General features: G+C 37.4%; 1 protein-coding gene across 1 annotated transcript in view; it reads left to right on the forward strand.

Annotated features, from left to right (window-relative positions):
• Positions 1 to 17,359, forward strand: part of LOC126243944 (putative inorganic phosphate cotransporter) — a 178,533-nt gene that overhangs the window by 136,406 nt on the left and 24,768 nt on the right. Inside the window, exons 6-8 of the mRNA XM_049948200.1 lie at positions 2,141 to 2,290; positions 2,373 to 2,505; positions 4,004 to 4,248. Of these exons, the coding sequence (XP_049804157.1) occupies positions 2,141 to 2,290; positions 2,373 to 2,505; positions 4,004 to 4,248 (528 nt within the window). The remainder of the gene's footprint in view (positions 1 to 2,140; positions 2,291 to 2,372; positions 2,506 to 4,003; positions 4,249 to 17,359) is intronic.

Here is a 17,359-nt window from a genome sequence, read left to right on the forward strand (position 1 = left end):
GACAAAAGAAATTAAGTTATCAGAAGGCATTCAGGTAGGTGTTGGGAGAGGTAGTGCTCAAAGGCAGAGGACCATGATTTGTGTGATGTTTGTATAGAGAGAAAACTCAACCTGCAGAACTGTTCCACGAGACCTCATTCCCTCCATCTAGGTCAGCAACTAGAACCAGTTAATTCCATAAATTATCTGGAAGTAAGCATTAGGAGTGATTTAAAATGGAATGACCATATAAAATTAATCGTCGGTAAAGCAGATACCAGACTGAGATTCATTGGAAGAATCATAAGGAAATAAAATCCGAAAACAAAGGAATTAGGTTACAGTACACTTGTTTGCCCATTGCTTGAATACTGCTCACCGGTGTGGGATCCGTACCAGATAGGGTTGATAGAAGAGATAGAGAAGATCCAACGGAGAGCAGCGTGCTTCGTTACAGGATCATTTAGTAATTGCAAAAGCATTATGGAGATTATAGATAAACTCCAGTGGAAGACTCTCCAAGAGAGACACTCAGTAGCTCGATATGGGCTTTTCTTGAAGTTTCGAGAACATACCTTCACCAAGGAGTCAAGCAGTATATTGCTCCCTCCTATGTATATCTTGCGAAGAGACCATGAGGATAAAATCAGAGAGATTAGAGCCCACACAGAGGCATACCAACAATCTTTCTTTCCACGAACAATACGAGACTGTAATAGAAGGGAGAACCGATAGAGGTACTCAAAGTACCCTCCGCCACACACCATCAGGTGGCTTGCAGAGTATGGATGTAGATGTAGGTTGAGACAGAGAAAATCCTAAAAACCTTACACCTCTCACAAGGCCTGACAACTGCCTCAACAGATCTACTAACTGCACCTGAACCACACACCTGTACCTTCTACCTATTACCAAAATTCCATAAAGAGGACCAGCCTGACCACATCCTTGTCGAATCTTATGACATTCCCAAACCACCTTCCCTAACTGCAGGTTCCTACCACTGTAACTGACACCACTGCAAAACCTGCCACCTGCATCCCCCCATAACCAGCTACTCCAGCCCACCACTGGCAAAACATATATCATTTAAGGCAGGGCCACATACGAACCAACACACCATTTATCAACTGACATGTGGTCACTGTATGTCCATTTACATCGATATCTTTCTCTTCTTACTTAGCATTATTCAGCTATCTTTGCTTTGAAACTAGCACAGTACTTATGATGTACTATCTTTGATTTCCCTTTGACACTTTATTTCGTCTTTGCTTACTTACCCTTTGTTACCTCATAATACATATTCTGAGTGGCATAGATCAACTTTCTTTCTATTTCTTCCCAGTTCTCTCCTCCCTGATGAAGAATAAGTTTCTAAAAGCTATGTTTATTATTTATTTTTGTTGGATTTTTTTTATAGATGTCAGCTGTACTGAGCTAAGGTATGTACTGGCCAGTCCCTCTGTCTGTTTGCATATTTTTCATGTTTGTGTATAATGTTCATTTAATCAAGCATGCTGTTATTGTGTTCTTCACAAAGGTGACTAAACAGAAGTACATTGTTCATGGTGTTTCCAATAAACGTAAAATAACAGACAAGTTGTAGAAAGGTGCTAGTGGATCCAGTTTAGGTTGGGAATATGGTGTGGTAAATGCAACAGTACTGATCAATGAAAACAATGTAGATGCCACTGCAAAATTTGCAAGTGGAGTTGGCAGAGAAACAATGAACATACAAAAAACTATGATTTAGATGCATTAGTTTGCACATAGTTCCTTCAGGTACATAGCCACAAAAAAGTAATAAATGATATTTTAATTTCTGAAAAATCTGTTGAAATGATAAAGAAATAAAGAAATAACACAGATTTTTCCTTCTTTCAGTATCTTAGTTCTATTTCTCCACAGATTTCATGTTTCTTATTTGCTTTTATTTTTTATTTAATATTCATTACCCTTTACATCACTACTTCTAATATTGTTTCACTCTTATTTTCATAGTAGCCTTTGTTGTTTATTTGTGTCCAGGTGATTTTTATCTGTTTGCTATTGTTTTCAGACTCTCTACTGCAGCAGTAGAAACAGAATCACAACAGAATGGAGATCTCACATTCAGCATAATATTGCATAATATTGTAAATTTCTGATGTGCTTACAGAAACTGCCCACACCATGGAAGGCCATATTCACTTCTCCACCAATGATATCTCTCATAATAGCTCACTGCACACAAAACTGGGGCTTCTGGACTTTATTGACGCAGATGCCCACTTATATGGATAGAGTACTGGGTTTCAACATCCGATCAGTAAGTTCACATCACTAGAGAACTTCACAATTACTGTTTCTCTCAAAAGTGAGTCTTGTGCTATCATGAAAAATCTTTTCAGAACAGTTTGCTGTCAGCTCTGCCATATCTTGTGATGTGGGGACTCAGCTTTGTGTTTAGTGGGGTATCTTATGTCTTGGAACGGAAGAAGTGTCTATCCTTAGGAACACTCAGGAAGCTCTTCAATTCCATCGGTACAGTACAATAAAAATAGTTATGTTTTTGTCTGTCAAATAGTTAAATTCACAAACTGACTCTCTCTCTCTCTGTGTGTGTGTGTGTGTGTGTGTGTGTGTGTGTACACGCTTTGTTAATTTTAACTTTCTAAGTCTTTTCTAACCTCTGATAGTTATTCCGAAGGTATGTTATTTGTAATTGCTTCCACCTGTCCTTCCTTTCATGAGTAGTATAATAATTATGAATTATTTCCTACAAAATTTTCCTGACAGTTCCTTATTCTACATGTAACTAACTACCTTTTAGATTCACTGATTTACTGACGCAGTACACCATTCATCACATGGTGAATGCTGCACTGCACCTGTGCATCACTGAAGCTAAAACTTTGTAATATGCACATAAATGTGAAACAAGGAGCTGCAAATTGCAGGAACAAAGGCAGCTGCAATGTTCAAACTGCAATAAGCAAAGTCGTAGTATTCATGAAGATTAAACCAATTGAAGATGTGTGAAAATCCTAAATGTCTCTTGGCATAAATAATATTACATATTGCTGTATTTGTTCAATAATTAAATCCACAGTCATACAGCTCAATTATTATTACCATGGATAACCTAATGCTACGACAATGAGTCCAACAGTAGCTATTTACTATAGCTCAGAAATCAGTAGCTTATTTCAAAGTAGTTACTTATCTATAAAATTCAGCATTTTAAATATAACCTGTTTAAGAACAACCATTATTTAGCAGTGAAGTGATGTTTTGTGAAGACAGTGTACTGATTTTTTTTCCTCAACAGTTACAGCCCCTTCGTTAGTGTAAATAGGCTGATTCCACATCACTTAATATTGTTGGAATCTACAGAGCATAAAGTAATTATGTTGGCTGAATCAACAGTTAACTACCATTAAATTGACATCTATTTTTCCTTATATTAAGAATTAGGGAGGAAGAGTAGAGTTTAATGCTCTGCCTTGTGGAAACATCAGGAACTAAAAGTGTTAGGTAGGAATAAAACTTGAAGATATACTCCATTCAGTGTTGTTCATATATTTCTGTAAGTTTTTTGCCCTTTTAACAATTAAAGGTTACTTTTTTATAGCAAATATATAGATAACCTGCATAAATATCAGTTTTTACAAAAATAAAAAATAAAAAGAAGAAGGCAGCCTGTGACTGTTATTCTGACAAAACATTATGTGACTATGAAGGTAACTATGCTATTTACTTAACAACTTCTGAATCATATCAGTATGCAGTTATAAAAGCTTTAAAAGAGCAAAGTGAAACATCATTTATGAACACAATAATATTGGTTCATTTGGCAGTTATTCTAATAGAGCTAAGCATTCTGTAACAGAAAAATGTTTTACTTTTTGGTAATGATCTAGCTTTAAAATAAATTGCAAATAAATAGTGAAAAATTTATTTCTTATTCAATAAATTAAATTTTCAAATATTTTTATAAGTTTATTACCATTACTTGACAAATTAATGTAATATTTTACAGCTCACTGGGGTCCTGGAATTGCTCTTGTTGTGCTGAGCTATACTCATGTGTCAGATCCCACTGCTGCAGTTGTTCTACTCACAGTGGCTGTTGGCATCAATGCTGGTGTCTATGTAGGCTACCAGATAAATCACATCGATCTGTCTCCAAATTTTGCTGGAACTATGATGGGCATAACCAACTGTGCAGCTAACATCATGTCAATCATAGGACCTCTTATGGTTGGATTGTTTGTGAAGAATGATGTAAGTGCACCTCTTAAAAACAAATCAGACTCAGTTATTGTACACATGGTAAAAAGCACATGAAAAATTACTAAACAGGGGACAATTTCTACAGGTCATATGGCGGTGTAATGATCAACATGAATAAAAGATGACTAACAAAAACAATATGTGAAGGACTAGTGTGGTTGTAGCTTCTTCTTCTGCTAGCACCACATGCCTATCACCTCAAAACTAAAAACTTTTTCAGGTGTTGAATGGTTTTAAACAATAACAGACTGTTATAACTTCAAGTTGAACAAACATATTTCAAGGACAACACAATACATGAAAGTCACAGGTCAAGTAAACAGAGTAAGACGTGTGTCACTTTAACAGTCAAATCATAACTGAGTCCGAGGCTAGTGGTCACTGGCTGGCTGGCCGCTTAGGTGGCGCTGCTGATGCATGGCTGGCAGACAGCGCCACATGTAGAGGACACACATAACTGTGCGGTGGCACTTTGAAAGATCGGCGAGTCACAACACAGACACAACATCACTGTTTTTAATTTCATGTGTTCACACATTTATTAAATTTAAATTGACCTTCTGTACAGTGACCAGCTTCTTAGCTCTTCTATTCACTTATCAAACAAAAACCAGACTAGCCCACACAATTAATGACTAGTCAGTGGTGACACATGTATCATAGAACTCATGCTCCAACTTATCACACTTCAGAGAAACATAATCAGATAAGCACAATTCTCTGCTCTACAGACAGTTAGTATGGCACAAGCCAATAATACATCTGTAACAGTCATACTAACACACACAGTTTTTGTTCATATCAACTAGAAAACTTTAGAAAGATACTGAGTAACACAAAGATGTTAGTTGAAACAGTTCTGATAGCAGACTGACTTTCTAACATTTTGCTATATAATGAGACCTGAGTGGCCACCAACTCTCACAGATAATTTAGCTTGGTGATTGCTTGCAAGCTTTGATATATTTTCCATAATGCGAGCCACAAACTTTCATCAAGATGTTATCCTGGTTGTTACTTGTGCAGACTCACAGAAAGGCACAAATAAATTTCAGTGTGAGATACTACCGGTATATGATGTTGGCACTATGACTGTGAAGCTGGGATTCTAGATTTTTGGGGAGGGGGCAGTATTGATAGACAGGAAAAAGGATATTTTATGATTTCAGTAGATATATATTAATTTATAAAACTTTAAGGTAAGAATTTACTGTTGCAAATGAGCTATATGTTCCAAAAATAACTTAGCTTACATAATATTTCGTTAGTTAAAATAGCTGAAAAAGGTTACAGAACTATTTAGTATGCCTTTGCTATGACTTCCCTATTTACAAATATGATTAACATCTCTGAAATTATGTTATCTTATGCATATACTTAATTAATGACTTAACTGAATACTGGAGTGTGTCATTTAGTTCATGATTCAAGTTTTTCTGATACTAGTTCTTTTTTAAGAATGTAAGAAAAAACATGAAGTAAAACTAAGCACATTGTATAAAACATTATAGTTGGAGTCATGAACAACAGCAGTCAAGTTTCAGCTTGTTCTGCACATCTATATCACACATTCTCCAATAAACAGTGAGCATTCAGCAGTGTTCTCAGCACTCTGGTGTGAATGTCATAGCCAGTGCGTTTGTTGAGCATGATTGTTGCAAGTTATTTAGTGAACTTTTATTCCATTTGTTGTGGGTTGTCACAAGCGATGGTGGCAGTAAATGACAAATTCTAAACAAGCAAAGGAGAGACATAATTTTCAGTATACGTTCTTCAAGTGCAGAGCACATGTAAGTGCTTACCATGACTGTCACTTGCAACTAGCAACAATGCAATCCCCATCTATCTCTCAAGCCATGTGCATTCATGCATCAGATTGTAATCACCTCCAGGAGGTATCATATTGAAACTGTGTAACATTGCATCTAGCCTTTATAATAGCCTTAATTTGGCAAGAAATGGAGCCCATTAGTTACTGCAGCCATGTCATATGAAACTGAAGCCTCTCCAGATGTAGCAAAGTGGATTATAGATATGCAATGCTCTCTTTCTGCTATTATTTATTTATTCATTGAAAAACTCTTTCCAGATTATTGTGTGTTCACTCTCACCCTCTCTCTCTCTCTCTCTCTCTCTCTCGCACATGCACTCGCAGACACGCACACACTCAACACTCACACACTCACAACACACACACGTGCACACACACACACACACACACACACACAAAGTACAAATGCAGCAATATTTCAGCAAATAAATTAATTTTTCCTTTATCCATTAAAGAACTTTCAGACTTGCAGGAGCTGCACTGCCATGTTTCAGCTTTCTTGCATTTAACATGTTCTAGGAATTCAGCTACTGAATAGAAACAATGATCTAATAAGATTGCACTTTTTGTTTTACAAAGAAAGTGAGAATAATAATATAATTTTTACCTTGTGTGGAAGACTATAGTAAGTTTGTATAGCACTATTTTCAGTGGAAGTCTTAAAACTGATGTCTTTACTGGCTGGACATGAAGCTTTCCCATTTGCCTTGTATTATGTTTACAGATATTATAGATTTTATTTGTCTTTTAAATTCTTTCAAACTAAAGAAGCTTACCCACTTATGAGCAGCTAAGGCACACACTTCTTTCAAGACAGTTATCTGATACTGGTCACTTTCACCATGAGCTTCAAACCATCAAAAGGCAGTATCTAAACGTCTAACTGCTTCAGAAGCAGCTGATATATTTTCATCTTCATTTTTTTGCACCACTAGTTGATGAGATGTTGGTGGTATCACCATTATCAGTGAAGAGGTTCACAGTTTTGCTACCCCGCATGATTTGGTGCCTGGATCTGCATCATTGACACTTCGGCATTTCTTGAACATCGTCTTCATCACATTCATAGCAACTGAGTTCTTTTAGCATGCCAAGCATTTTTGATGTATCACTCTGTTTGTCATTTTCAATTAGACTCGGAAAACTTTCCACCCTATGCAAAATTTTATTCCAGGTTTTACTCAAATTTTGGTCTTTTACATCATTCCAAGTGTAACAAAGTAGGGTTGCCCACTGCTATCCTGTTTTGGTTTTACACTCCTTCAGTAACTTAGTTAAGCAATGAACTTTTATTTTTTTTCATTTTCACTACTCAGATTTCGACTGCAGATCCTGTGTCCTTCAGCCTCATAGTACAGAATTCAGAAATAGTTTAAATAAAATTCCCCTTGTAAAATCTATTATTTCAGTACATTCTAATGTCTATTCTGAAAGTAATGAGCTAATTAGTTTTATTGGAATTGCATCCTATTAACAGTTATGAACAATGACGTATATTGCGCAATACATATTAAGTAAAATTCGAGTGAGCTAATAGATCGAATTCAACTATAAGACTGCGTCCAAAAGAAAGCCTAAATTTTACTGATTCCAGCAAAGTGTTTAAATTAACCTAAAGTCTATTAGTTAAATAGATATTAAGACTTGAAATCTGTAGCCTGTATGACTTTCAGTGCCAATTGTGACCAAACTACTAAATAATTCTGAGCTCTGTTTCGATGCTTTTGCTACCTTTATTTTTCTACGTAAAATGCCTTCAGTCTCAACTTTGTAAGTGCATTCATTGAGAATTAAGTAAATTTGAAAAAGTAAAAATTATTGGTCAAGAGGGCTGCCATGGTTATAAGTCGGGAATTCCCACTGCGGATGCATAAGTTAGTTCTGCATATGTAAATTGTTACAGCTCACTCATGTTATTTAAGTAACAAAACCCAATAGTTAACTTCGAAACCAATTAGAAAGGATCATTTTAACCCTGGGAAATTATAAAGTATAATATATTAACAGAAATAGTCAAATATTCAAGCGCTCATCTATATAAGGTTCAAGCTGGTGCAGTTCTCAGTTAGTTCTCGGTCAGATTCTCTTGGAGCAAAAGTGCAGCAAGTTGGTTAAATTTTCTGGTAATTGTAATTGAGGACATTGTTAAAGACTGGAAACTTTTGACCTACCTAATGCGACGATTAAGTGTAAGAGGCCTGGTCACATGAATATTGTGTGTGTGAGTGATAACAAATAAATCGCACTGTTGTTGACATAAATTTTCAACAATGAATATGGTCTTGACTTTTGATTTTGGAAAACTTAATCTAGGATCCTCGCTTCTTAATTTCAGTGTGATTTAGGTGAGACGGATGCACCTAACGGGAAGACAATATTGAATAAGCAAAGCAAGGTAGGTCGGGAACACTGCGCGCTATTTACTGGGCGAGGAAATGTTTCAATACCAGTACATCCAGTTGTGACGTGAACTTTAAGTGGCATTAATGAACAAGGAAACAGCCCAGCACGTTACACATGCTGCCCTGATTATGTAGAATGCATCTTGCAAATCAATATTTTTATGTAAAAATTATTCCATTACAATGTGGCAGGGTGCTACAGCACCCAGTTTAAAATTACTTCAGAAAAGAAACAGTCTTCGTTGCAAAATTATTTAATGTCAATAATGCATTTCTCCCCTTTGGGGCATCATCAGATTGTGTGAAAGTTGCTTGATATTAAACCTATCCATCATATAGCGATATAAAATGGAAAATGGACACAGTTACTGTTGTGTCCATTTTCCATTTGATATGGCTATGTGACAGATGGGTTTCATATCCAGCTACTTTTACACAGTCTGATGATGCCTCAAAAGGGTGAAACACATCATTGACATTACATAATTTTGCAACCAAGACTCTTTTTATTCTGAAACAATAAATTGTGATTTCTTAACAGACTTTCTTCTCTCTCCTTTTCTTGTTCTAACAATAACTTTGGTAACAATTCTATTCTTTAATACTGTTTGAAATAGGAATATGCATTTCACCTCATTCAGGAGAAGAATAGAACATGTATTAGGACAAATTACAAATAAAACACGAAAAAGTTGTGAGTGAAGGCATTGTTTAATTCATACCTCCAATCTATTAATTATTGTCTAGCTATGATTATTGGGGCACAACCTATGTTTTTCTCAGTACAGTGATGTGTAACATTTGTTAGACAACTGTTTTAAGTTTCTGAATATAATAACTTTTACGATTTCATGCCAAAATTTACTAGAACTTCTGGTTCTAGAGACTCCTGTTCCACATGTATTCTGTATATAAATGTGCATGGGGATCAACAAATGAGCAGTCTTAATTCTGTCAGTGATGGTCAGTCATTTTAACATGCACCTCACAAGGTTAATTTGCAACAGTGTGCCTGTCAAACCATATATTTAGCATAAACCAACAAAAAACCTTTAATAGTTAAAGTCATGTAATTAATAACCAGTGTTAGAATCAGTGGCTTGTACTGCTCAAAAGTGTATGTTGCTGCCATTGGAAAAAAGTACATAATTTGTTGTCATTTTAAAAATAGAACAATGTATTGCACTCCTGTTGAAATTATTGAAATGTTGCTGTGCGTGCTAACAAAAATGACCACCATACTTCTAATGCTGTGGAATGGTAAGAAGCATTGTGACTTTGGATTGCAAGAAAATCCACTCCTCTCTCATCACATCACTTGACTTACTTGATATACACAGCTGATCTTCTCTGGACAGTCGGCTGCTTTGATCTCCAAAACCTCCTGCTCCGGTTACGGGAGTTTATCAGACTCTCTCTCTCTCTCTCTATTCTTGAAATAAGTAGATACTCGCAGAATACTTTTACTTTAACGTTGGTATATTTCAACTTCCACAAAGAACAAATTCACCACTTCTCACAAAAATTTTTGAATGATTACAAGTCAACCAATTCTTCTAGCATTAGATTCGATTAAATACATTTTTAGCGTAGTTTTTGCAACCACATAATTATGAACACGTCTTATTTCTAGCAAGTCCAACACATGAAGTACAATTAAATATCTGTAATCCATTGTTTATTTTTCTTTAACAACAATCACAGACACTAAAACAGCAAGGAATACTACATGACTACTTCTTCCTCTTCCAATATGGCTTCCGTGGTGTGAGCGGGAAACACTTGTCGATGCCATTCAACCGTCATGTCTACCTTGTGCTCTTGACTTCTTTCCAACCTGCACACACAAACATGTGCCGTGCAGTATGTACATTCTCTCACACTTATTTTTAAAATATCGTGTGTTCAAGATGGTAGAAGGATGAGTGGTTCTGGAATTTATGAGGAAATTCTTGAAGCACTACATATCTCACCCCTCAGCTTGAACATGCGATATTTTATACATACTCATTATGTGCATTAGTATTACATAGAATAACAATCCATAAATCCACATCTTTTTTTTTAAGTGTGCATAACCCTTTTATTTACTATTTAGCTTTTCTTTTTTCATTTTAATCTGATTATAAAACGGGAGTATTTAGCTAAACTTTGGAGCCAATTCATTTATATGTAGGAGTCATGGGGCCTAAACCTTTGGGTTTCCAATCATAAGCTCCAGGTGTTCATGACACTTGAGTATTTTACTCTTTATTCAAATTCTTTGTACTGCTTCTTTAGCAGGTAACAGCCTCATTAATTATGGACTGTTTGTAGTCTGGACTGAACTTTGAGCAAATGAAAGTGTTCTTCTTGTCACTTGTAAACTCACATAGAACATAATAATGCTAGTGGAATATAGAATTCAAACTTACCAGAATAATTCCTATTACATGTATGACTTCTGTCACGATACTGTCCTTTTCCCCTAGGATCAGCATCTATACCTTACACCTGGGTTGACCCTATGAGTGCACTTCCTCCTTCCATTTTGGTAGGTATGCCCTTCTTAATTCCTATTCTCCTGTGGTACATGTCAATCCCCTTGTTGGTGCCCCTGTGTGCACAGCATAAGTCAGCCTTTTCTTAGGTCTACCTATCTGCCTTTTATATTCAATAAATGCTGGGTGTGGTCCCCTTATCCTTCCTGAGTAGGCCTCATGGTTCATTACCCTAGCATACATCTTTATGTACACTATAATTAAATATTGCCTGGAAAAAATATATCTATTTCACACCTCACACTCACTTCTTAATACACCATTTAATCTTACAGAGTCCTCCCCTACTTTTCAGCTTCTGTAATCTTCAGTAGATACTATGCCTACCCATATTATTCAACTCATAGTAGATACTATGTCTACACCTAATGATCACATTTCACTACTCTATACCTCATCACTGCATCAGAGCATTTGCTACACTGACTTTACTTAATTAAGCATCATAATTGACTCCAATCTGGCTTGCATTCTCCTTAATTACTCATGCCTCCTTCTTATGTATACTCATTGTGAAATTATCATAGTTTTTTCTATACTTATGTATAGCCATGGCTGGTTCTGACATCTCTCCAACTTGTTATATACTGTCCATGCTTCTATAGACTTTAGCTCTTGTGAGCATTTAATACTAATTTCAATTATACCAATTACAAAGTAAAAGTTCACCCCACAGTATTTTGTAACACTTCTTACTAGAGTAATAAAGTTTTTGTTTCACACTCACCCAGCATAGAATTCTAGCTGCATTGGTGGGCGGATGCATAATCAGTGCTGGTGAAGAGCACTGGTGCCAGCGGCGTCGAATGTCAGTTTCAGCGTCAGCGTCAGCAAGCATATGTGGAATCAGCACCAGTGATCAGTGACTGGTGCTGGCATCATCGGACTTAGGCTGGTTTCCATGTCTGTGTCCTCGCAATGCGGCTGAGAGCCACTTACTCCCCACACCAGATCTTCTTTGATGAATTTTTCTCATCTTATTTCTTCTTAGTCTAATACATTGGAAGCTTCTCTCTTTTCTTTTACCATAATATCTTTATTATGTCTTCTCTTTTATTGCATTTATTACTTTTCACCATTTGAACTTTAGGCCGAATTCAACTGCATGAAAAAGTTCTCTTGTCTTGTTATACCTTGTTGCTATGGCAACACATCATATCTTCTGCTTTGATTTCCTCTCAAAACTCCTGTTTTTTCGAGTCCTTTTCACTGGTCGTCATGTTATAACACTGTGTGATGATAAGAATCAGTGTGGTTTTGGATTGCAACCAAAATTCACACCTCTCTCACATCAGTTGACTTATTTGATATGAATAGCCAATCTTCTTATCTGGATTGCCGGCTACGTTGATCTCCAAAACTTCCTTCTCCAGAGAATAATGCTGATTATCGGAATTTATCAGACTCTTTATCTCTATCTACTCTTGAAATAAGTGGCTGCTCACAGAATACTTTTAGTTTAACCTTGGTATATTTCAACTTTCACAAAGAACAAATTCACCACTTCTCACATAAATATTCAAATGTTTGCAAGTCAACCGATTCGTCTAGCATTAGATTCAATTAAATACATTTTTGGCATAGTTTTTGCAACCACATAATTATGAACATGTCTTACTTCTAGCAAGTCCAACACATGAAGTACAATTAAATGTCTATAATCAATTTTTCATTTTTCTTTAACAATAATCACAGGCACTAAAACAGCAAAGAATACTACATGACTACATGATTACTTCTTGCTCTTCCAATATGGCTTCTGTGGCACGAGCGGCAAACACTTGTCAATGCCGTTCGACTGTTGTGTCTACCTTGTGCTCATAACTCCTTTCCAGCCTGCACACACAAACATGTGACATGCAGTATGTACATTCTCTCACTCTTATTTTTAAAATATCATGTGTTCGAGATGGTAGGAGAACGAGTGGTTTTGGAATTTACATGGAAATTCTCAAAGCACTACACACTTTGTGGCAATATGTCTAATACGTATTCAAAATGACTATACTATTAAGGATATTATTTTTTCTAAGGTCACCTAATGAGCGTTTCTAAAGCTGCATTATTGACATTATCTGAGGCATTTTAAGGCACATTATTCTGGCAGATCAATGTAGTGATATACTCACTGATAATTAGATCCCATAAAGCTGCCAGATTATGGGGATATTGACTGCTATGTTTCACCTGTCATTCCAAATAGTGCGTGACATTTTCTATGGATTTATGATTGGGTAATTTAGCAAGCTAGGCAGGGAGTGATAGGGTGTCCCAGTTTTTTTCAAACCAGAACTGCATGTATGCAGACCTGTGAACACAGGTGTTGTCAGCCTTGAAGACAGGAATATCCACATGATACTCATCATAAAAACGAAGAAGAAAGGGCAACATTTGGTGACCAAGAATGTTGATATAAATATGCTGTTTCATGTTCATGGTAAACTGAATAAGTGAATTGAAGTCACGGTATAAACAGAAACTGATAACATTATAGAACCACCTATGACTCAAACTATATCCTCAACACACTGCAGGTTAAATGTCACATTTAGCGACGGTGCACTTGATGCGTTGCATTATTTGAAAAGAGACAATTTCATGACTGGACCACATTACAAGCCTCCAGTCTGACAATGTCTAATTTCTGTGTTTTTTGACCCATTGAAGATTAGAAACTTTATGTGTCACTGTGAGCAATGGTCTTTTGCAGTAACAATTGCTGTTGAGTTTAAAACTGATTGTTATTGACAAGGTACGACACTCATCACTAATCCTTGTGAAACAGGATCTTTTTATGGTCACTATTCTTATGCTGTCCACAGCTCGTGGTCTCAGTGTAGCGTTCTCGCTTCCAAAGAACGGGGCCCCATGTTCGATTCCCGGTGGGATCAGGGATTTTCACCTGCCCTGAGATGATTGGGTGTTGTTGTGCCATGTTCCTCATCATCATTCATCATCCCCATTACAGTCAGAGGAAGGCAACAGCAAACCATCTCCATTAGGACCTTGCCTAGTAGTGTGGTGCAGGTCTCCTACATCGTTCCCCTACACTCTGTCAAGAAGCGTGGGACTTCATTTCCATTTCCATTCTTATGCTGTGTTACATAGCTGCAAGTGGTACACTATATCTTGTAGTTATGTTGGACAGCAACAAATTGGACATCATTCACAGTGTGGTCATAGTAATGTCCAAATATGTCTCCACATTGACTCATCTTACTGCGCTGATTCCAAGAAACTGACTGGCAGTTACGCACCACTTCCATGCAATGACTTCCATCAGCAGTGGAGGGTCACATGATAGCTTGGTACCAGTTCCACATTACAAAGAAACCGGTATCCTCTTGGCTCATATTTTGTTCCGTGAGCTTACTTGGAAAAGTAGGACTACACAAACCACTCATTAATTCAACACAGCATGAAGATGACATGCTGGGATGCAGACAGGCACAACAAAAAGACACACATTACCCTGTGGAGAAAGCCTTCTTCAGAAAAGGAAACAGACACAAATTCATTCACACAAGCAAGCACACCTTACACACACATGCCTGCCACCTCCGGCAGCTTGGTCTGGAATGCAACTGTCATGTAAATGAAAGCAGCAGTCTGTAGGGGGCAGGGAAGTGAGGAAGGGGAAAGAGAAGGGATGCCAAATTATGGGGGGGGGGGGGGGGGGGAAGGAGAGCACTGTCTGGCGGAGTGTGCCTGGACTAGATGGAGACGTGACAAGACTGCCAATAGGCACAGCATTGAGAGGCTGTGTGGCTGGCAGGTGGGGGAGGGGTAAGGGGAATGGGAAGCAGAATAGCAGGGAAGGGGAAAGACAGGTGGCAGAGAGTAGCACAAAAAGAGGATGAGGGGCACAGAATAAAGAGGAGCTGATGAGGTGAAAACTTTTGGGTAGATGGTGTGAGGACAGTATGTTACCATAGGTTGAGGCCAGGATAATTTTGGGAACAGAGAATGTGTTGTAAGGGTAACTCAAATTTGCACAGTTCAGAAAAGCTGCTGTTGGAGGGGAGGATATAGTTGGCTTGAGTAGTGAAGCAGCCACTGAAATTAAGTATGTTATGCTCAGTTGTATGTTGTGCCATGGGCTACAGTTTAGTAGTGGCCATCCATGCTGGTGGACAACTGGTTGGTAGTCATACCAATATAAAAAGGTGTGCAATGATTGCAGCCCCCTGCCTGACAGCCTCCCAATGCTGCACCTGTTGGCAATCTAGTCCTTGCATGCTCTGCCAGACAGTGCTCTTTTATTTCCCCACCCGTATATTGCTATCCCTTTCCCTTACCCATCCCCTCCACATTGCTGTGTCCATTCTACGTGACACTTGCTTTCAGGTCCAAGATGGCAGTCATGTGTGCATGAGGTGCGCTTGCTTGTGTGAATGTATGTATGTGTGTTTCCTTTTCTGAAGAAGGGTTAGGCTGAAAGCTAATGTGCAAATGTCTTTTTGTTGTGCCTTTCTGTAACTCAACATGTCACCTTTACTGTGAGCAGCAAGTTATCTTTTCCTTATATTGGTGATATTCCATCCTGGAGTTTCCATTGTTTGATTTTAAATAAATATGCATCATAGTAGTTATAGTAATGTATTTTGTTCAGACAATCATATTTACCAACAATATAACAGTTCTACTGACTTACTTCATATTTGAAATGGCTTATATCTTAAGCAGCATTTCTACTAAAAACCATTTCAGCACTTTGCATATTAAATGTGACACCTGTACACCAGTATAATATTTCTAGTCATAATACAGGTATGTAGATTGTAGTTACAGTATTTGTTTTGTTTTGATGATGAAGGGAGAGTGGGAAAAGCAGTGTAAAGCAAATTCTACTCCTCTCAAATAGTATCAGGGAGCCTGCTGACCTAAGCATCCACAACTGATTGATGTCTACCAATAATGTAATTTTCATTGACTCCATCAAACACTGGTGACAATGTAGAAACATTAAGAATATACACAATGACTCTAGCCCGTGGTCAAGGGATGATGTATTTGACCAGTAATTCTGAGTCACTGAGCCACTGCTTGAATTGTGAATAAAAATCATAAGCAATGGCGACTGAAGACTCCTGGTACAAGTTGTTTCCCTCAATCTGTAAAAGGGCTTGAAAAAGGGGGCAGAGGAGCAGACAGATTTTCAGAGCAACCTCTTACCCTTAGGATGGGAAACTGCCCTAAAGTGTCATGATGATCCCTCCACTGGTAGAAGGTTCAGGAATAGTCCCCCATTTGGATCTCCAAGAAGGGGCTGCTAAGGCAGAGTTAATCAGGAGAAAAAGATTGAAGACCCAATGAAAGGGTAACATACTGCAAGATGGATTGTAGAATATCATAAGTTTGAATTTGGTAGGAAAGCTAGAATATCTGAAAAGGGAAGTGCAAAGGCTCAATCTAGATATGGAGGGGGCAATTGAAGTAAAATGGAAAGAATATAAGGATTTCTGGCCAGATGACTGTAGCATAATATCAACAACAGCAGAAACTTATGTAACAGGAATAAGATTCATTATGAATAGGAAAGGGTGATAGGGTTGTTCTCATCACAATCAACAGCAAACCAACACTAACAGCAATGGTTTGGGCATAAGTGTCAGATTCACTAGCAGAATATGAAGAGACAGAGAAAGTACACAAGGATATTGAATGGGTAATTTAGTGTATAAAAGGATATGATAACCTAATAATCATGGGGGGATTGGAATGCAGTACTAGAAGAAGGAATAGAAAGAATTGCAGGAGAATATAGACTTGGTGGTAGGAATGACAGAGAAGAAAGATTAATTGAGTTATGCAAATAATTTGAGTTAGTAATAGCAAATTCACTGTTCAAAAATCACATGAGCAGGATGTATATGTGGAAGAGGACTGGAGATACAGGAAAATTCCATTGGATTACAGCCTGGGAGGGGCACAGATTGCAAAATCAGATATTGGTTTGTAAGGCATACCCAAGAGCAGATGTAGACCCAGATCACAGTTTAGTAATGATGAAGAGTAAACTGAAGTTTGTGAGACTAGTCCAAAAACAATGGGGATAGTGAAATACTTAAAAATAATCAAACAACGGAAACTCCAGGTTGGAATTTGTGACAGTCTTTTGTTGTTCCTATCTGCGACTCAGCATCTTCACTATATGGTGAGTGACAACTTTCCTTTTCATAATATTGTTAAGGAATAATGAGATATGTTTGAAGTTCTCTGAGGCTATAGAAATTGTGATAATGAATACCTTAGTAGGTGGTTCAGTTGTAGAAGACATTTCTAAAAAGAGCCTACACAGAAGTTGGAAAGAAAAACATAGGTACAAT

The sequence above is a fragment of the Schistocerca nitens genome, chromosome 1 (genome assembly GCF_023898315.1).
Source record: "Schistocerca nitens isolate TAMUIC-IGC-003100 chromosome 1, iqSchNite1.1, whole genome shotgun sequence".
NCBI lineage: Eukaryota > Metazoa > Arthropoda > Insecta > Orthoptera > Acrididae > Schistocerca > Schistocerca nitens.